Source organism: Atractosteus spatula, chromosome 28 (assembly GCF_055471065.1).
Source record: "Atractosteus spatula isolate fAtrSpa1 chromosome 28, fAtrSpa1.hap1, whole genome shotgun sequence".
In the NCBI taxonomy this organism is placed as follows: domain Eukaryota; kingdom Metazoa; phylum Chordata; class Actinopteri; order Semionotiformes; family Lepisosteidae; genus Atractosteus; species Atractosteus spatula.
Genome location: NC_142733.1, coordinates 5030117 through 5052578, shown reverse-complemented (window position 1 = coordinate 5052578; position 22462 = coordinate 5030117). Strand labels below are relative to the sequence as shown.

General features: G+C 42.1%; 1 protein-coding gene across 4 annotated transcripts in view; it reads right to left on the bottom strand.

Annotated features, from left to right (window-relative positions):
• The window catches only part of sbno2b (strawberry notch homolog 2b), a 72690-nt gene that overhangs the window by 32884 nt on the left and 17344 nt on the right, over positions 1 to 22462 (bottom strand). The window contains exons 1-4 of one of the 4 annotated variants that reach the window (XM_088907534.1): positions 21174 to 21195; positions 20338 to 20551; positions 17618 to 17703; positions 11342 to 11441 (exon numbers count right to left, since the gene is read on the bottom strand). In XM_088907534.1, coding sequence (XP_088763660.1) covers positions 11342 to 11441; positions 17618 to 17703; positions 20338 to 20454 — 303 coding nt within the window. In that variant the 5' untranslated portion in view covers positions 20455 to 20551; positions 21174 to 21195. Of the gene's footprint in view, positions 1 to 2603; positions 2721 to 11341; positions 11442 to 12930; positions 13014 to 17617; positions 17704 to 20337; positions 20552 to 21173; positions 21196 to 22462 lie in introns of those variants that run through there. The other 3 variants (XM_088907531.1, XM_088907532.1, XM_088907533.1) reach the window with 3 other exon arrangements.

Sequence of the window (22462 nt, the reverse complement as noted above, 5' to 3'; positions counted from 1 at the left end):
AGTACAAGTGAAAACATACAAAACGGTACATCTAATCTGACTACACTGGTCAACCCCAATTACCAGCTGCTATCTTAAAACTGGAAGAAAAAAAACACTTGTCTCCTTCCAAGATAAATGATGGGTTACAAAGGGACTGAGAATGAAAAAGTCGAATTCTTAAGCTTTTTAGCATTTTTTGCCTAATTTCATTCAAGACTCTAGCCATTCAATTAAATGATACCAGCAGTACAACAATATGCGATTTATAAACAAACCAATTTATATAATTACTCCCTTTAACACAAAATGAAGCACAGAACTCAAAACTGCGCTAGGAAATCCTATTAAATAGCCTGAGTAATATTAGTTTCTCAAAGGATACTGCACCGGAACTACACATTCGTCACTGTTACAAATCCATACACCACAGATAGATGTCAGTTTTTAATAATGTTTTTAAAAAACTAAGCAACTGGGAATAGGTGCACAGTGATTTTGAAACGAGAACTGTGAGAGATTATATCGTGTACTGATTCGGTCATGGAACTTGAAATTGTCAGGGAAAACTTAAAAAATTATATTTAATACATGACTATTTGCATCCTAAGTGGGAGAGGTATTTGTATTTTACTTGCGCATATGTGAAGATTCTTCAACATCTGAACAGTGTATTCACTGCTTTTTAAAATCGATATTCTTTTAGAAAATGAAAAGGTTTTGTAAAAAAAAAAAAATCTCCTGCACTTATTTTGCCTCATTAGAAAAACCGAACGTACGCATGTGGGTACTGCCAGCTGCTCTGCTGATAAGACACCTGCGGCACTTTACAGTGAGGGCCTGCTGACGCACCGGCAGCCACTGCTGCAGAGACCACAGGACCACTTGGACTCTGAGTGTGAATGATTCAATAATAAAGGGCTTTGATGGAGAAAAACAGCTTCCTGCAGGAGACCCTCAATGGCCTAACAAACCCATTTATTTTCTAACTGCTTCTTCCATTTCAGTGCCGTGGGGGAGCTGGAGCCTATCCCAGCAAGCAACGGGCACAAGGCGGGATACATCCTGGATGGGACACCAGTCCACTGCTGGGCACGCACCCAGACCAGGGCCAATTTGCACGGAAGCCAATTAACCTACCAGCATGTCTTTGGAGTGTGGGAGGAAACCCACACCAACACGGGGAGACCATACGAACTCCACACAGACAGCACCCCAGGTCTGGAATTGAACCTGGGCCGCCACGCTGGGGGACAGCAAAGCTAACCACTGTGCCACCATGCCACCCTGGCCGAACACAACCCCTCAGAAAGGGTTATATTGTCAACAGCACAGCTCACACAACTGCAGACCAGATCTAACAATGGCGATTACTGTCACAGTCTGAGTGGTAAGCCGACCTAAGCAGATGATACCACTTCCTTGTATACACACTTCCAGTAACAAGCTCACCCTGCCTCGACCTACCTCCCAAAATACTATTCCTCACACTTCTGCATATGTGACATCGGAATTCTCTATTCAGAGCCTGATGTTGGAGAGTTTAATAGCTTCATGAAATAAACATTATGGCAGAGATATGGTAATATTTTTTAAAAGAGAAAACAGTAGCTTTTCTTACTGAACCTTTAAGACAACAGTCTTATTCCCTTATTGTCTAATCCACACTGCATAATTTACTATATCCATCAGGGGATAAGTTAAAAATAAAAGACAACATTAACACATATTGAGCTGCAGTCTATGCACAGCTACCAAGGTGACCATTTTGGTAGATGTTTACCACCTAATCACATTCTAGTATACTTACCAGAACTCCAAGTTTATCGTTGTTTTGTGGTAAAACACTGCATGACCTTGCAGAAATAATGTGCTGCTGTACTTTTACTCAATTTCTCTCATAGTCTTTTTACTTGATCAACGTGCCTGATCCATTTCTGTGCAATAAATCACTTCCTGCAGGGTTTGCCAACAGTTGCGAGCATCGTCTTGTACAGGGTGGCCAACAAAGCCGTTTAGGTTTTAATTTCTGAACTCTCCAAAACTGTTCAATAACACAAGTCAAAAAAAAAGAGGAAAGCTCCAAGGCTAAACTGTTGTAAAGTTTACTCTTTAATTCCCAGCATGGAACTAACCTCAAGCTTGCTCCTCAGCAGTGACAAAGGATTAATCATTAGAGTCTACATTTCTATATACCAAGTCTGAAGTTCACCTTTCAAATGTACACAGAATTTCAACACAACTGAATGGCAGGTTAATAAAGCCTCCACAAACGGTTCTTACATTTGACACATTCTCTTAAGACACATGCAGTCCTTCAATAACCTAACTATTAATGGCAGAAACTTAAATGGTTTACACACGACTACAAAAATAAATGCCCACCACATTTATCTTAATAATAAAATAAAAGGGCAAACTGGTTTACCAGACAGTTTTAGCCTTACCCAGCTGATGTCAAGGTCCTGTAATAATTCTAAAGCGTGACTTGGTAAACAAATGACTAATTAAAAGCAGCAGTGCGTTTTTTTAAGCAGAAAATCTGAAGAGCTCTGGTAGTGCGGGGAGTGCTGCCGGAACCTATAACCTATAAAGCCCCAGGACTAAAGCAAAGCAGCCACTACCTTTGGAAGGGGCCGTCCCAGTTGTGAGTAGAAATTAATCCAAAACTGCATCAGAGACATCAAGTCAAAGAGGTCCGAGTCGATCACAATTCACCTCCCAAAAAATGAGCTTCCTTTCAGCTGATCTCCATGGACCTAACACAGGTCGTGCTTCATGACAGCAGCATTGCAAAAGAAAAGAATGAAAAAGACAAGCAGAAACAGAGAGAGAGAGAGAGAAATGTTCACAGCCCCACAAAAATTGAGGAGCAACAGGAAAACAAAGACACAACGGGTACACGCTCGATCTACATACTTCAGACAACTGTAGCAGAGCAGTCTCTGCTCGAGAGGAGTGACCAGGATTTGCATAAAGTTTAGTCATATTGATTGTGGTTAGTTCCTCAATGCTAAAGGTGGAGAGGGAGGGAGGATGGGAGGGAGAGAGGGGGGAGGGCTAGCTTTCAGGAAATGATGCTTTTGTTGGTAAGTGACTGAAATTACTGGCAGTCAAGCCCATTTTACTGTACATGGTGTAACTCAACCGCATACATAGAGTAAACACTACAGCCTGTTGGTGCTCTGTCTATCAGGAAAAGACACAAATCTTTTATAAAAAAAAACTTTGGCAGATCATCATTTAATGGTCATTGTAAATATAGCAGATCCCTCTTGGTTATAATATTTTGGTTCCAGCTATTTTTTTTCAGCACTTCCCACTCCCTGCTTTGGGCAAAGAAAGACTACCCCCTTGTTTCTAGTGAGATTGCTGTAAGAGCCTGGGACTCCCAGAAAGTGCCAAGTGGTGAAGGGTGCTGACAGAAACATACGCCACTGCTTTCTACACGGTGCCCTGCCCCAGTTAAAATGTCATCACCTGTATCTTCAACAAGCTGCATGAAGCCGATTCTGCACAGAGCCGAAGAAGAGAGAAGTTGAAACTGTGGTTTGCCATTCAACCCCCCACCAGGTTAGGAGCTTGGTAAAGACAGCTGCCTACACACACAGCAGGTCAGTGCCCCATGATCTCATCCTCGCGCAATCAGTGGGTGGCAGGAAAGTATTGGTATCGATCAGAGACGGACTTAAGTTTGACCCATTTCCTCTTGGTATCACCGGGCCTTTGATTAGGATTGTGGCTGTCACAGTACCATGACAGAACTATGAACCCATTTCCTCACAGTGCCCTAAAGGCTGTGGGGCATAGCACTTTAGCACTCAGCTAAAAAGTGGCCACACTTGTTACGCCTGTGACCCAGGCCACAGACTTCCTGGTGGTATGGCTCATGTTCACACCACATAGCTTGTCGATCTAAAGAGTGACTCACCGGTGAAACAAAAAAATGTATTTTCCTTATAGGGAAACGCAGGCCTTAATATTTTTCCAAAAGACTGTTTTTTTCCCTTAAATTTTACCACGTAATGTCAACTGAAAAGAAATCGGTCTCTCTTACGCAGCAGGGCACTTACTGGATTGCAGGAGACATACTTTGCTCAGGGGTACAGTAGTACCACCTGGGATTTGAACCCACATTCCTCGGGACAATAGTACAGAATCCTAACGAGTGCTCCATGTCGCCACCTGGAGTGGGGGTTTACAATTCAGCCCTACACTGCTGTATCTCAGGGTGATTGCTTAGATAAAGGCTTTGTTTTCTGCACAGCTCAGTTCCCATAAGGACTGACAGCATTTCCTCCTGGCATTTCAGAGACATTACTCTTGTATCTAAACACCAGCTGTGAAATAATATATGTATGTAAACACTTTGTACATACGTTGACATTAACCCTATTTTTGCCGCCTCAACTAAACTATGGAAAAAATTCTGCAATATGACTGTTTAGTTTCGGAATTCTTTAAGCACTTTGCATTCATCGAAATATCAGTGAGTGGAATCAAATCTTTATTAAATCATTTTCTACAAGTGACAACTGAAACTTTTCCACTAAACAAAACAAAAAAAAAAGACTTCAGTAGCAAACCAAAGCACTTTTTTATTACTCATAAAAAAACTCTTTCGTCTATATAATTATACTAAAAAAATAAAGATTGTTGTTTTGGACCTCTTCAAAAAGTGCAGCCCTTGGTCTGTGGTTGACACAAAATAACTTACTTTGCACTACACATTCAAAGAGCTCACTACAGCTCGTTCTAGAGCACTACATTCAAACAGGACGTTTAGTATGATTTCCTGCCAAAATAGAATTCTAAGACTCTTGCTGGTGTGCAGTATTAGTACCTAACTTCTGCAAACACAAGGGAGACTCCAGTTTTGTTCCAAGTCCAATACCTCCTAAGAGGTAAAAAAAAAGCAGTGATCTGTTTAACATGAATGAAATTGACCAAATCAAATGTATAAATACATTTTAATTAGCAAAATCCAGACTGTTTAGCTGCAGAGCTCTGGTATGTGAATTCACATGTCTATGCAGCACAGTAAATATATATTGGTTGGTTACTGAGTGATGTGCAGCCTGCTCACACCAAGCATATCAAGTGCATATCTGAGACAGGTAGGGGAACACAACTCTGAAGACACAAGAGGTGGAGATATCTTTAGGATTGCTTAAGACCTATGACATGCAGTTAATCTGTGGCCAGCTCTCTCCTCCGAAGATTATTTTGCTTTGAGGTTTCTCAGACTGTGGTTAAAGTTACACATGTGGTTGTGTATTCAATTTTTTTTTCCCAGTAAGTTCTTTTTTTTCCTTTTGGTATATCTTTTATTTTACCAGTGTTGACACTTGCATATCTCCATTCTCTTCCAAATTAGTTTCAGATTAATGCTGCCTCCTGAATGACCACTAGGATCTCTCTACTTTATACTTCACAGCATTATGCAATAACTTTCCACTTTCCTGGAAAAACGATAGCAAACTACATGGAAAGCAAACTGCCCTTGCAACACCTCCTTGCCTAAGCAATCTAGTTAAATACATTTTGCTCCAACAACAAAATTGTTTTTTGGAAAAGATCTATTTTAAAGAAATACATTCTTTAAGATTCTTTTAAGAACTGTACTAAATTCTCATTTTTCTGAAAGCTCTAAAAAGAATCGATTTGGTACACAGCACTGGACTGTTGATTGTCCAAACTACTCAAATACTTGCTTCATTACTGGTGTGCGACGGCGAGCTGTTCAATAAGAGGAGACAGCCACCCTTGAGAATATTAAGCCTAGATTTACCGAAACCCTGTTGCCAGAACACAAGGATTTACTATTCAGGCCTGAAAAAACACATCAAAATGTCAGGGAGGGTCAACATCCTAGGCATAATTTTGCAAACACATTTCTGTGAAGAAGCTGGATGGCTAAAACTTTCAATATTTTACCTCCTCAAAAAAAACATCATTCACAAATCACAACCTACCCAATGTCTGTCATTGAATGTCTACATTTTTTTTACTGCACTTGGCATTTTAGATTTTTCATTTTAAAGGTAAAGAAGTTTGTGTTTTCTTACAATCAGTTAAAAAGAAAACAAGTGAAAAAAAACAGAAGGAAAATTTTATGAGATTCCTGCCTAGCTTTTTAATTTGTAGAAAAATCCTGTAAAAGTAAAAGCTGTTTGTAATAAGTCATCCTCTAAACATCTTTTAAACAAATTTGAAATCTGAAAGTTCAATATTTTACAGGAGTGTTAGCAAATGTTTTTCACCCTTTTGAACTGTACTTCAGAACCACTGACTGTCAAGATAAAGTGCTGCTCTGGTGTTAAAGAAATAAACTGCTGCAGCAACCAATGGAGTTTATCGAAGTCTTCTTTCTTTTTCATCTACAATCACATCCTGTAAACAGCACACATAGCACTTTAACACAATGCAAGGATATCCTGAATCCGTGCCGAAGACAACAAAGAAACAGCCCTGAAATGCTTCAGAAACAGAAATCAGCTTCTTAGCTTGTGCTCTTAACTAAGTAACTTAAATCATTAAGGATGCAGATCCACAGTCCCAAAACATTACTAATTGGCTAGGTGTGTCCGTTCTTCTGTAATAAGAAAGTTTTGGTAAGTTATTGAAGTCTTTCAAGGTGCCAGATCTTCTTGAAGATCTTTTTAATTTGGTAAATTAGGAACTCATTTCATTTTTATGTTAAAAATACAGTGCTGATACTTCAACTGTGGACCTACACTTTAAAGTCTTTAAAAAGGCCTGCAGGAACACACTGAAAAAGATGAAGGAAAAAGCGGTGTAAAGTGTATTAAGACACAGCAAAGGTCTGATGAAAGGAAGGCAAAGCATTCACTGGTGTACTGGAGCATGACACAAATTTAAAAAAAACATGGAAAAACAAAAGGCAGCGTATAAGCATACAAACACGACGGAAAATTGAAAAGAAATATTGCACAAATGAACTACCATGAACTTTCTCAAGGCTTGGCATGCAGAATGATGTGGCTCTCTCCAGTTGAGCCCTGCTGGAATGACCAGCTACCTTAGGGTTCGAGTTCGGCTCACTGAGGGTGGATAAAAGGTCTCACGCGCGCAGGAGTGCTTCTTAAAGGAACAGTGCTACGATCTGACGCCACTGCGTGACACTGCAGCACGCTGGACCGTTTACCAAACAGATCAGCGGCAACGACGCGCCGGGCAATCAAATCAACCAAGCCGTTTTTGAAACGGAAAGGCACTTAGACCGACGTATACCCTGTACGGGGACACACTAATGCACTAAGGTCAATGGTATAAAACCATCGGCACCGAGGGTGGTCCTACAGCTCTGATGTCGTGCAAGCCCTGCTGACTAGATTCCTGCCTGGGTCTGTGTGGCAAGGCCAGCAGGCATGGCAGTGTACTGCCCTGTGGAGTGGACTCTGGTAACACGCACCATGCCCTGGGCACTGAAGGGAAGTATTGCTCACGAGCACATGACTTGAATTTTCTCTGCGTGTCTCATGCTGATGTTCTGCCTGCACAAGCCACAGAGGAGACAGGAGGTGATGGCCACTGTAACTGAGGGCCTTGTAGGTTTATATTCACAGCATCAGCGGTGAGACTGCATTCACAACCTTGTGACTTAACAGTGCAATACTGTGCAAATAGTGGTAAAACTCATGTAAAAGAGCTGAAACAGTTCCTATGTTTTTCTGGTAGAAGTAGTAAGATCTTTTAAGGCTAAAAACACTTAAATATATAACGTGCCAAAACAAGTCTGATGGTCTGTCTTACACCAGCCCAAGTAGACACATTCCATTTGATGGAAACTTGAGGGGCAAAACGGGTTTTGATAGAATACATGCTTATGTGGGACCAAGCCTCCAGTGATAATAAACACCAACAGTTCTAACACAAACACCTATTGTTCAGAATTGCAAGCATTCAGATCACGGATAACCTCTAAATCCTGTTTAAAGGTAAACACAAACACTAGAAAAACTCATCCTTAAGAAGACATCCGAATTTGATAGGGTTTTTTTCCCCTGTTTTAATTCAAGTGGACAAGCTAATGAAAAGCAGAGAGGCCTATTTTTTTTCTGGCAAATCATACCACGGAGCTGAGTCAGGAATAAACAAATTTGGTTTGCGGCTTGTGTGCTTGTCTGACAGGCACTGACACAGGTGCGAGTGAATAAGAGCAGAGCATGACTTCATCCAAAACCAGAGCCACACACTGGTATTCATGCAAAGACAGAAAAAGGCAGCAGAACAGTGGTGGCTCAGGACATTAGGCTAGGAACTGGTAGGCTGCACTCAGATCAAGGATATGTACTGAAACCCTTAAAAGCAATCAAACTGGAATCCATGAGATTCCCTACTTTATCAGTCAAAACCTAGCTAAGGTACCCCGCCAATAACAAAACAAAGAATATCAATTAATATCATCAACTGTAGTCCATCCTTATGAGGTAAGACATTTGGAAGGAACTCATACAAAAAGCTGTATTAAAGTCAATCACCGCACCCCGCACAGTAACCTTTTTCAATAGAGATTCTATGTAGATTTCTGTACAGATGGAACTGTACAGTTCTACAGTGTGCCCTAATATACGTTAGAGATGAACAAAAAGGAAATCTACAGCAAAACTTTGTCACCTGCAAATTGTCACGTAGTTCTATTGTCTGAAAAACTCAATTTTTGGGGGGATTGTGGAAAATTTGAAGGTGTGTATACTTAAAAAATTAGAGGTTGAACACTCATTGCTACGTAGACACAGGATGGAATGAGGAAACTTGTTTCTGCCACTCACCAATCTGACCTGCCTTTGAACCTTCTGTATCCTGAAATTCTCCGATTCCTACAAGGCACGGTGTGCAACACGATGAGAAAAAAAATTAACATACAAAAAGGCCAAGGTCTACATTTCAAATGAAACTCTCACGGGATGCTTCTCTCAAGCCTTCTGCTGATACTCTGCACAGACTGACAACCAAGGAAGAAATCAAAGAATCCCATACACATGGTTACATTTTTCAAATAAGCTCCTCATTTTTAATGACCCAATACCTGACCTCTTACAGCGTATTCAGAGGCAAGGGGTGAAAAGTTCTCTTGAACAAATACAGCTCGTCTCCATCCTCTAAACACCAAACAACACTACTGGCAAGCCATGGAGAAGGATAAAAGAAAAAGACCTTCATATCAGTAACTAAAAGGCAAAAATAATAATTAAAATATTAACGTCTTCCTCTCTGCCAGACAAAAGATATCGTAAGTAAATCGGTAATCTGCCAGGAGAGGCGAAGGAGAAAGACATTTGGGTTTAAACATTCTAGAATAAATTAGAATCATGAGAAAATTCAGAGCCTCGGAGTTGAACAGCTCAGCTCCCAGGGTCTGCATCTGAGAACGTGCACATGACTGCGTAGTCGGTTCTTCCTGGCAGAAATACTGTCCAGCCCTCTCTTCCCAGTGGCCTGACTCACTGGCAGACCGTACAGCTCAACCCAGTACAACTTACTGACGAGCTAAACCGAACTAAAACGTCTAGTTTTTACGTGGCCCGCGTTGCTCCTAAGTATATTATTCTTGTGTTGTTAAGTTATGAATTTGCAAGTCTGCATCAATCTGATAGCCTTGTGTGCAGCTGGTAAGGTAAGAAGGCTCCATACATGGGAAAGACTGAGCCATGAGAGTGACGCGAGACATGGTGGAAAAAAAAATTCTTCTCTAAAAGAAGACGGTTTATAAAATACACAACCACCCTAGATGTCGCTGGATTCACCTCCGGGTCTTGCCAAAGCCTTAACAGATGATGATTATCTGTAATATTTTCATGACGTGATAAATGCCCACAATTAGGTTATTGCAATAAGTTCGTCCCATCCCAGTTTGCTGGCAGCTCCATTAAAAAGGCAAAAGACAAAATAATCTCCTCTGACATGCATATGAAAGAGGGAGCATTATGCTATACCGTTATACCATCCAATGAAATCCACATGGATGGATAAAAAAAAAAATTAAATGCAAATCAGAATTCTGAAGAACAGCAGAGGAGCATGATAAATCAGCCATACATTCACAAAACGACCGACATCAAAACAGCATTCCAGATATGCAAAACAGGACAAATTCTCAGAAATGTAGAAATGTCATGATAAAGAAAATAGGAAAAAGGGTATAAATCTAAATCTCTTGGTCATGTTGAAATAAACACTCAGCCCTTTTCATTTGCTTTTCATCTACAGCCTGAAAGCATGCTGGCGGCAACACTTCACCTCAGGCAGACAGTCTGGATTCAAATAAAATCATTTTGTTTAATGGGGGGGGGGGGGGGGGCTGCCTTTTAGCTCTAAAACCAAAATGACTCAGTTCAGATTCCAAGGCCTACGTTTGTTCTGCATTCCCATCCCCCACCCACCACCCCCGCCCCTTCTCCTGCAGCTCCGGTCTCGAATCCGAGCACACCTACAGCCTGAGGCCGGTCCCTGCTCGGATCGCTTTCAGGTACTTTCCCATGATATCATCCGGCAGCGCTGCTCCGCCCACCAGGAAGCAAAGCACTCCGTCTGGGCGCACCCTACGTAGCAAACTAAATAGGAATGACCCGCCCCAGAACTCCACCAGCCTCGATCGCAACGCACAGGGCCCTAAGCCCAAAACTCACCTGCCGCACGATACGCGCCGGATTATCCGAAAATGGGAAGCTGCACCACCACAGACACACACACACACACACACACAAACACAACACATTTCTGCCCCTGGAGACCTGAAATCCCTAAACAAACGTCAATATCAAGAAATCCTGTGCCTCTACACAGGTAATTGGTAAGACAATTACCTAAGATTTTCAAGAGTGAGACAATACAAGCCCAATGTCAAAGGCTCTACACTATACTACATGGTATGGCATGTAAACGTTTTGCCCATGTGACACTCTGACAAAGCCTCTCATTGGACCAACAGCAATGCGTTCACATCCCACTAGGTCCTTTAAAATAGCATTTCCCAATAATGTTTTTTGTAAACTGTGTATAAGTGCAGACAACCTCACAATAACAACAGTACACTGGATTTTTTACCAGCTAGAGGAACAAAGTGTATTTTTTTAGATCCTTCTCACATGCATTCTATCAAACAGTATTGAACCCAAAACATTGGGAATACTCTTTTCCCAGAGAGGAGAAACATGAAGATGATTTAAGAACCAGGGATCTTTGATCCCTAGACTCCGGCTCCCCTACAACCCTGTATTAGATAAAGCTGTTAGAAAACAGATGCATCTATAATCGCTTCCTGCTTTTTTTTTACATTAATGCATCTCACATCTGAAGAACATTAAATGTATCCCTTGGGAAAAAGACCAGTCTTTACCTGAGGAAGTTCTCCATTTCTGGGAAGGTGAAGGTTTAATAAGTCTATGTCCGAGAAAGAATGACAATTGAACATTTGCATATCTGAAGTGGTGTATTGCCTGCAAGAGAAAAGAACAGGGACAGTAAAGTCAGTTACAAACACTGAGTTCCAAAAACAGCACAGACATAAAATATTGAGAATTCATGTACTGTAGCTGAAAATATTTCTATAATGGGAATTTTGAAGACATTCTTCATCTCATGTTTAGTCATTTTCATTCGAACATAAGAACCTCACACAACTAAGGCAGGAGGAGTGAACACCATGATTCAGCGTTTCTGTCATCATGTCCAAATCCAAAATCCAAAGTAAATACCGACTCAAAAAACACACACAGGGGTAGCACAGCTTGAAAGTAGCACATCTTTAAGCAAAGGTAAACACATTCTTGTAAAGCTCTTGAGTTCTTGCAAGAGAGCTCAAGGTGCCACAGTGTATGAGGTTCAGTCCTTCCATGCACTTGGTTTAGAACTGTGTTTTTTTATCGTTTGACAGCTTTAGAAAGTGGCACTAAGCAGAAATGGTAAAAACCACTGCCATAGCTGCCAAGAGGAGAGAACAGGCTAATTCCTCATCCCAGACAGATGAGGTCAGACAGTTGAAGATACTTAATGAAGACACAGATTCTATCCTTAGATACTTGCTCTATTATTGTCGGAACAACATGCAGAAATTTCCTCGTTACTGCCTGTCAACACTACAGATTCAGTTTGAACCCTGCCCTGTATAACTTCTGTGACAAAGTGAAAGATTTTCTGGCTTCCCTGTAGTTTTTTCACAACCCACTCACACTTACAGTAGTAACGAAAAACCAATACTATACAATTTTCCAAACTGAGTTCTCACAGCATGATGAACAGGAGGCACTTCTTTACCCAAAGGTTTGTGGGAGTGTGGAGCAAGCCACTTAGCCTTGTAGATGAAGTTACCCTGGATTCCTTCAGGAAAAAGATGAGATCCTCAAACCAATTAGCTACTATCAAACAAGCTATACGAACCATATGCCCTTGTCTCATTCATAATTCCTATGTTCTACGTTTTTTTACGTTAAAACACAAACCAGAGCTCACCCAGGAGACTACAAACCTGGAACCAGCTCCCAGATTCAGAAACTCTTCATCTGAAAAATTCCGTTTCTAACAAGTGAAAGAAACGACTTCAGACTTGCGATATCACGTAACTGAAACAGCTAGCTTGCCTAAAGGAGATGACAAACAGAGGTTTGCCAAAGCACTGGTTAAATCCATCTAGGGCAAGTGATGACATTTTTGACACTCTATTACAGAGAACTGATGACTATTACTTAAAATTTAAATACTAATGAATAAACATATCCTCCGGTAACTGACAAGTTACCATGTACAGTAAAATCTTTTCTATGTAGTGATCTGAATGGATTTTACGCCATTAACAAACGCGTTCAAAGCACATTTTAATCTTCACAGCTTGTTTTCTTTAAACGGGAGTATCCTGAACAACAGAAACAGGATATTTTTAGCTTAAATAACACCGCATTCCGTCTGATTCATACGAAAAGAGCTGCCAACCTTTCGTCCTTGCTCAGCGGTAATATTCCACAGGACTGGAATGTCTCAGACTTGATCATGCCCATCATTGTTCCTCTGCCACTCCTGACCAAACTGAACTAAGGGATCTCAGCTCTCAAACACTTCTCCGCATAATCATATGATCTCATAAAAAAACAGCTTTCAGTTTTGTCTTTATCTCAGGACAGAATCACTTCCTTGTGGAAAAACACCACACTTTTACATTACACTTAACATGTCCTTCTGTGTCTTTCAGAGAATAATCAACTAGCACCTTTTTCAAGTACCTTTTTCATTCGTTTAAAACAAAAAGAGAGGCAAATAGGGGATATAAGCAGTGTTTTTGTAGAGGCCAGCAGTTATGTCTTTGTTCGGTGTTGCTGGGCATTTGTACTTTTAGTTTCGTTTTGAGTCAAAAACACAACTGGCTAACCAGAGTTCAGATAAAGAAAAAAAAAAATCTTTCACCTACAGAACGAAAGAAAATACATAAAAAAACAGACCCTGGATTTTGGGATTTGTGTTGGGTGTCAGGAATTCTGAAACATGAGATGCACCCAATGAGACCAACAGGAAGCCTGCAGCTTGGTCAATTTTGTGAGGAATTTCATTTTTAATTTAAAGCTTAATAAAACTTGGAAAGTGGACACTAACCCAGAATGAGACCCAGAGAATGGGGGGCCTGTATGTCAGAGGTGAACCTGGACAAACAGATGCTCAATCACTGTGATGGGGATTTTCATACCGCTAATAACCATATTATCGCAGCACACCATTTAACATATCATCATTTAAAGATGGTACCAGGTCAGCTGAGAGAGCAGTACCAAACTTTCCAAGTTCAGACCGTTTGTAACTGAATCCCCCTCCTCCCCACCCCCACCCCACCCCAAACGAAGGCAGGAATGTCTTGTGTGCACGCTGGGAATTTGTTGCAGTCACGCTCTCCTGCCGGATCTGTGAGCACGTTCGACAAGGCCGATGCCGTTTCAGAGAGAGACGAGAGAGCTGGTTTCTGACGTAAAGCGATCAGATACTGTAGCTTCTGCTGACGGGAGGATATGGTTGGAGGTCGCACATACGGTAAACACTCGCACCACGGGGAAGAAAAGCAACAACACCTCCACTCTTAACACGGAAGGCACGCCATCATGCACACAGTGTGGTCAAGCTTCTCTTCACACAGCCAAAATGAACTCGTGTCTCAACCCTGAGACTGTGCTTCTGTTCCTCTACCTGACTCAAACTGTGCTCTACAGACTCAAACTGTGCTCTTCACACTGTCCAAGCATTAGAAAATAAGGGCAGAACTATGTAATTGACTAAAACATTAACATTTATCTTGGTTTTACATGACTGGTTCAGGCCTGGCCTAGGTTTAACCAATTCTTTGGTGCAGCAGGGGTGCAGGCGGGGATGTGGTCTATGATGTCTTCCTGTGTTTTCCTATCAAAGCTGTCCTTTGAAATAAAAAGAGAGACCATTAAGCCTTTCTCCTTTAAAAGAAAGCAAGTCTTCTGTCAAGTCCTCATCCAGCCACGCCACCAACGGAGATAAAAAACTACCCTCAAGTCTAGAACAACTGTCTGGGTAAAACCTTGCTGTAGCTGCTGCTCCAGCTTTGGAAATGATTATTTTGCAAATGGGTAAAGAAAAAAAATAATAAACAGTGCTCAACACTGGCGGTGCAGTCTGGTGACAGCAAGCTTTGAAACCCCTGCTTAGGGTCTTTGGGTTCACCACAGGAGACAGAGGCACTCAAATCATGTACAGAAATAAAATTTTAGCATGAGATGAAAAGGCTAGAGATTGTGAGGGGGTGATGTGATTAAGAGACAAATTCCTGGAATAGAGCTTTTGTTCCCTAGGGATTGCAGGAGATGGGAATGGACAGTTTTACTTAAAAACACGTGACATAACACAGCGATTCCTTTTCCCCTCATCCGATTCAATACAACATATTGACCGAACTATGGATTCGCTTTCTGCTTGCCAGGCACAGTTAACAACCGATCCATCACTTGATCTTCAGGAATTCGGGAAGAAAGCGGGCGTTGTAGGCCAGCCCTTCCACCCCGAGTGCCTTACGATGCGCACGTGGACAAGTATGACGCCCAGATCCAAAACCCTTTGAAAGCACCAGCTCCCCGCGACAAAGACAGAAAAGGAGAAGAAGGTGTGGCGAAATCGCACTGATAACGAGGGGGCACAGAGGCAGAAGATGCAGAGAGGAAGAGATGTCTGGGGGCGTGCGAAAGTGAGGCAGGAGTAGCTTAACATTCACACCTTTCACACAACACCATAAAACAACGAGCAAGCGCTTAAAGCTCCTAGTCCGCAGTTTCAGAATCTAAATCAAAAGTAGAGGCATGAATTTTACATAGCTGGAAACGTGGTGTAATGTTGAAACTAAAAGCATTAAATCATGCTTACTGCATTATATGGTACTTCAAAAGCAAAAGTGGTAGAGCTCTTGAGTTCTCTCGTGCACAGACCCAGACTATGACTCTTATACTAATATGATATGTACAGCAGGACGAGCCTTTTTCGGCGAACTCTATTAATAATTAAATTATATTCCAGAGATCCACACTAGCTGGCACAACTTGACACTATCATGTAGAATACTCACTAGCTTAGTGGGATCTTTTCTTATGATGCTGGCAAACATTTCATTTTTTAAGTGTCGCTGGGATTTAAGGCACGAAATGCCCGAGAGCTTTTCAAAACTGTATTTTAAGGAACAATAGACTGAAAAATCTACTGCCGTATACACATCACAGAGCCCGTTACTGCTCTAAGAAAAAAAAAGCTCATCTTTCTCTGGGATCTCAAATCCCAAAAACATTATCTATGAAGATGGAAACCGAATCAAGAGACATCAGGAAAGTTTAAGAGAAGCTGTAAGCATCGTATTTTCAGCTTACTAGAAATTATATTTCTGAATAAAATAATACATGAGGAAACAAGCCCACAACTCCAGGAGCCTTTACGTTTTCTTCCAGGAAATGTAACAGAGGCGACAATGACTGTAACAACATATCTTACTACTGTACATTTTACAACTGTAAAAAATACTGGCAAAAGGCTGCAAACACAAGGGTGGCTTATCTCTGCTGCCAGTTTTTTGCAAGTTCACGTCTGTTACAGCTACTTTATCAGACCAGCACTAAGAAGTCAGTTATAAGGAGTTACAAACGAGAGGAGGTCCACCAGCCCATTTAGGCCAATTTGTGGTTTGTAGCTAGCTGATCACGTGGAGCCTTTTCTTTCTGCAGCACGGCTGGGTAGCTTGTTCCAGCCTCCCACAAGCCTTTGCGTAAAGACGTGCCTGCTGTCCTTGGTTTTAAATGTATTTCCATGTAGTCTCCACTTATGTGCTCTGGTACAGTTTATTATGAAGAAGTCCGCATAGAATATATAGGAAATACTTTCTTACACTTTAATTTTTTGTGCTGTGCACCGGGTAAATGATGCACAGCTTAGAATTGTGCATGAGATAACCAGCTGGAGACTTCTGCAAAAGTTTTTTTTCTGGAAATTAGGTTCAATAAAGATGTACAAAGGAAAACTAGCTTCCTTCCGATTATGATTACTGCAGATACTACACAGTCATATCTATGACAGCTGCAAGGAGTCAATTGCATGATTATGCCAGTCCAGAAAGTCCACTGTAGCTGTCCCACATCTTCAGATCTCCATGGCTAAGAAACAGAAGAAACAGATGGCCACAAACAAAATAAAGCATGAAAGACACCTCTATATCTTTTCAGGAAAGACAGCTAATCAAAGAGTGTTTGTTTTCTTCCATCCATTTTCCAATCACTTTATCCAATACAGGGTCGAGGGGGAACAGGAGCCTATCCCAGCAAGCAACGGGCACAAGGCAGGATACACCCTGGACAGGATGTCAGTCCATCGCAGGACACACACAGACATGCACAAGCTCACACCAAGGCCAGTCTTCCCAGAAGCCAATTAATCCCCCAAGCATGTCTTAGAGGACTGTGGGAGGAAACCAGAGTGCAGGGCGAAAATGGTGATAACATAACTACTGCCAGTTTTTCCCTGGCAGCTAGAACTCAGCACTATCTTGTATTTGCTCTGCGTGTCTCTTCTCAGTGTGTACACACACCTCAACAAGACTCTCTTTAACCTCTGCCAGAACCGGTTTTAGATGAATTACAAGGACAGATCTCTTTTAGGAGGCGGCTGTCAGCTTTCAACTTGTATTCCTTCCAAAACTATGCAACTTTAAAAGTCTCCCATTCTGACAAAAGAAAATGTGCAACAGTGAGAGTCTCTAACAATTTTCAGCCTTGCAGGAAACACATTTCTGCTCTGTTGTAATGCTCTATATGTCACTTTATATAACCTAATTGCAACTTCAACAGAGGTCTTTTTAAAGCAAATGCATAACTAATACTCTGTAAACCTATTAAGTAATCCTTAATCAATCTCTGTTGCTTCTCTCCATTTTATTTATTTTAAAAACGCCACCAGCTCACAGCTAGAACACAGCAATCATTAAGGCAAGATACAACTAGATAAACAGAGCTTGATTTCTCAAGGTTTCTTAAAAAAAAAACTACAGCATTAATTGCAGATTCAAGTAAGAAATAACAAAAATAAAGAAAACAAGTGACCCAAAATATAACCATTCTTTCTGGGACAATTGTGTACTTACTGGTTTCCAGGTTGCATAGAATAGTGCAAGTTATATGGAGATGCGTGTGAGAATGATGCCCACGAATTGGGAGGATACATTTGGCTCTGAAAGAGAACAGAAAAAAAATTGAAAAGGCAGAAGGAGTCTCTTAAAAAAAAGATTCTTGAGGCACCCAGAAAGAAAGTGACTGTTAAACACTGTGATCCCAAAAGTTACTGGTGTCGGCACTTGTTTTGTTCGTGAACCTGAATATAAAACACCAAGATCTATAAGCTTAAGATTCCTGACTGAAATGACTCTGCAGAAAACAGTGATAGCCCCCTACATAGAAGTACAGAATGTCATTGCATTGGCATTCCATTATTGACAGCCATTCTTTAAGGGATGCATATTCTGCTTTGGCATGATATCGCTATCTAGTTTGGGTGGGACAAAACTGATAAGGCTACAGACTGTCTGACTCATCCCAAAAGTCTGCCATGAACCACAGAAGAATATTGGAAAAAAAAAGATAATAATCCAGGATGAAAGGACAGAGAAGGAACAGGATTCCCAGACGGACAGCGTTCTCCTTTTTACCCCATTCCATTCCCAGCCCTGTGCCGGTGTGGTGACCCCCAGTGGTTTTTACAGTGTGTACGGTACTTTACCACTGCAGAGTTTCAGGAAGAAAAAACAGCTGACAGCAGCTTCAGGGTTGCCACTGAACTTTCAGCCGAGCCAAGGCACACAGCGCTAGATTACAAGATGAAAAGGCTGTGCAGTGGTACACAGGCCATAGTTAACCTCTGAGTCATTATACACGCTCAGCAGGAGAGATTCTATCTCCCAGCTGGCACTGCGCTGTGCCACACCAAGACAAAGAAAGGATATCATAAAATTAGGCAATGCCAAATAAATAGTAAACCAAATTATCCTCACCTGCACTTGTGAGATGTGCAGAAAGTTGGCAGGGTAATTGGAAATGCAGTTCAACACTTGACAGTTTTTATCCACACTCTAAAGCTCTTAGAAAAAGTGCTTTTTTAAAATCAAACATAGCGTTTTGCCATTCAATTTCTTTGCAAGTGTCGCACGTAGACTTGCTTCTTTAAAACTAAGTTTGATTTGTTTGTGTAACTGGGAAAACCTGCCAACTGACACGACGTGAAAATTAACGACGACTGTGTGACGAGTGATTGGCATTCTGTGCCAGCAGCCTCACTGCACAGCAGGTCAGGTGGGGAACTGAGCGACTGCCTCACCTGAATTCAGGGGGAGCTTCGGAGAAGCCAGTTTGCACGAGGAAAGAGCAGAAGGTAGCTGGACACCGTTGTTAACAGGTCTACTGTTCCACAAAGCACTGAGGGATTTTTAATGACCAAAGCAGTCAGGACCTCAGTTTAAGGCCTCATCATAAGAATGGTACTTCCTAAGGCACAGTGGGTTTTGAAGGGAGGAAGGGAAGTGCGACAGCTACTGATCCACCAGCACCACTAAAAGCAGCAGCCTGGTTTCCCATCCCAGTACTGACCAGGCCCAGCCTTGCTCAGCAGGTGGTAACTCTGCTGCCTAAATCAGCACATGATCTCCTCATGTGCTATCTGTTTCCAGCTAATTCTGGCAAGTCAAATAATGATAATAACATTTATAATACTAATATAGCACTTTACTAGACACTCCACTCAAAGCCCTTTTCAGGTAATGGGGACTCCCTTCCACCACCACCAGTGTGCAGCCCCACCTGAATGATGTGACGGCAGCCATAGTGGGCCAGAACGCTCACCACTCATCAGCTATCAGTGGGGAGGAGAACAGAACAGAGTGATGAAGCTAATTCATAGATGGGGAATAATAGGAGGCCATGATTGGTAAAGGCCAGGGGGAGTTTTTAATGACCACAGAGAGTCAGGACCTCATCTGAAGGATGGACCCTTTTTACAGTACAGTGTCCCCGTCACTTTACTGGGGCATTAGGACCCACACAGACCACAGGGTTAGAGCCCCCAGCTGGCCCCACTAACACCTCTTCCAGCAGCAACCTTAGTGTTTCCCAGGAGTCTCCCATCCAGGTACTGACCAGGCTCACACCTATTGGGCTTCAGTGGGGCTGCCAGTTGGAGGGTGACATGGCTCCTGGTAGCCATGTATTTAGAACGGTTCACTATGATTTTCCAGCACCCCCACAAATAAAACTATTCCAATAAGATGAGAAACATTTAACAGACAGGGAAGCTACCGCAACATCAAAGCCACAGGTTGAACAGAGCACTGCGGCCTGTGCAACACTAAAAAAAGAAAACCTTCCCTCCTACTTTTTACTCACATTCAGCCTACAGGGTAACCTTTTAGATTTGGTATGCGATTTAAATAGCAGACAAAAAAAACTAATTAGTAAAAAGCAAAAAGAAAGGTCACACAAAGTCCATCTTGAAGAGTTATAACTGAGGAAGTATTTTGGAAAATTACAGTTGAGATCCAGGTTTAACCAGACATTTGTCTGAAACAGGAAGCACTTATAAAACCGCTCTCCATAGGCACATTTGGTATTGTTCTTAAGAGGACTAACAAATAACGGCTTGTGTGTTTTTTTTTATTTACTTACCCGTGTGGTTTTAAACTGTTAAAAAAAACGGAAGCATTCATACACCGTCACGGCATATTAGTACAGACAGAATCTCATTTAAAGTAAAAATATACAGGAAGATGCCAAATATAGGGGGCTGGTGGCAAGCAGCCCTGGGAAGATGGTGCCCTACCTCCATCGCGGGGTGGGGCAGTGGGGCTGATGGCAAGCTGTACATGGTGCTGTCGTGCTGGGGACCCTCTGGGTGCAGGTAGTTCTCCCCGTCCATGACAGGATGTGTGGAGAGCATGGGTATCAGGCACCTGTCCGACACATAGCGGCTGACCCACGCTGCTTGCCAAATAGGACACTGGAGCCTCCTACTGGCGCGTCTCTTCGCCCATATCCTGAAACAGGAGACCAAGCAGAGAGGTGCTGGTGTGATCTTTTAACTCCTCTTGGCAGCGAATATCCTGTCTCCAGGAAATTTTTGTTCACGGCCTAATATGACGGATGGCCGTTGCACACAGCCATGACGCTGTGCGTTATAGCGTTACACAGACCACGTCTAGCGACGTTATGCCCATTGGTGTGTAGCCCAACTGATGCACTGTGGCAAGGTAATGAAAAACAAAAATAATGATGACAAATGTTGCATCTAAGCTCATTTCTGATATGTGCAATAGGATTTTTTTAAATGCTAAGACACTCTGCAGTATATTGCAGGCTAATAAGTAGTCCAGGCAACACGAAACTCTTAATGCACTACATCTGTACAGCTTATTATCTGATAATAGTACAAATATTAATCAATAATCAATATTTAAGACTTGATATGAAACTTACATAATATTACCCATCTGTTTCCTATCTGCTTAATCTGATACAGGGTTGCAGGGGAGCCGGAGCCTATCCCGGCAAGAAATCGGCACAAGGCAGGATAACCCTTGGGCAGGACACCAGTCAATCACAGGGCAGACACAGACACACACACCAGGGCAAATTTTCCCAGACGCCAAATCGACCTACCTACACGTCTTCGCACTGTGGGAGGAAAGCAGAGCACCTGGAGGAAACCCACATGAAGAACATACAACTTCCACGCAGACAGCCCCCCAAGGTCTGAAATTGAACCCAGGGGGCCCCGGCGCTGCGAGGCAGGCTAGGCTAACCGCCGCGCCGTCGTGCCACCCGCCCCCCACAGTTGTGATCTTTTCTATTACAACTTGCTTCCACAAAAGAAAATAAACATGTCCATGGAGCCAAGAGCTGCTAGAAAAGAGGGAACCAGACAAGTTCCTGCACACTTTGGAATTCGTTCGGCTGCTGCCACCACTAGTTACATCATCACTATAGACGACTGGCCATGCATGACACTGACAGCCCGTAATGAAGACTTCAAAGTTCAGAGGTGGGGGAGAGGGGTCGGGCCCAGCAGAAGAAATAAACGGGGTAGAAATTGCACCTGTGCTGACAGGGAAGCAAAGGTTGGCATCCACAAACTTCTCTCTGCTCTTCTGATGAGCCCGAATCACATGGCGTTCTCCACCGAGCAGTTCTTCATCTGATCACACCGTTTAACGCATGAAATCCAATGCCATTCGAAGTTCAGGGCCAAAATTTAACAATCCCCGTAACGGATGCAAGGCAAAACTTGATATCCAGCTGCATTCAAGAAGAATGACAAATGCAGAGGACCTATTTAAAGAACAAAGTGGGAGAATATGATCTGCAAATTAGTCCTTCCCATGACAAAGTCAAATTCATCTCCCAAGCAATAACACTTCCCTACATTACAGTTTACAGCAGTGTTACACTGTAGTTCCTCCAAATGCTATCAGTCTTGGAATTGCTTGTAATTTTCATTTTTACTTCCTTCCAGGCACATACGGTCTCCTCAGTTAATAGACACGGCAGGGAAAATTAAACCCAAAAGACATATGGCGCAATTACAAAATTTAACCAGGGACATAATTAATCTGACAGAAGAAAGTGAAGCTACTTTGCTCAAATGCAATACTGTACTGTTGTATAATTAGCCTTAACTTTGGATTCTACTTGACTTCTAGCCTATGTGGCAGGAAAAGCCACATGTGCTAGCCTATAAATAACATACAGAAAGCAATAATAATAAGTTGCTTAAAGGCACCTACAGTTGCTTCAACAGCTGACAGCTATTTCAACAATCTGAGGAGCATTCTTCTAAAACACAGCCAAGGGTTTTTATCCAGAGCGTTTAAGAAAACAAGGGTAGAGCAGAGGGTGTATCTTGGTTAGACAGAATAAGCAATAACCTCCCACAAGCTGACTGAGACAAG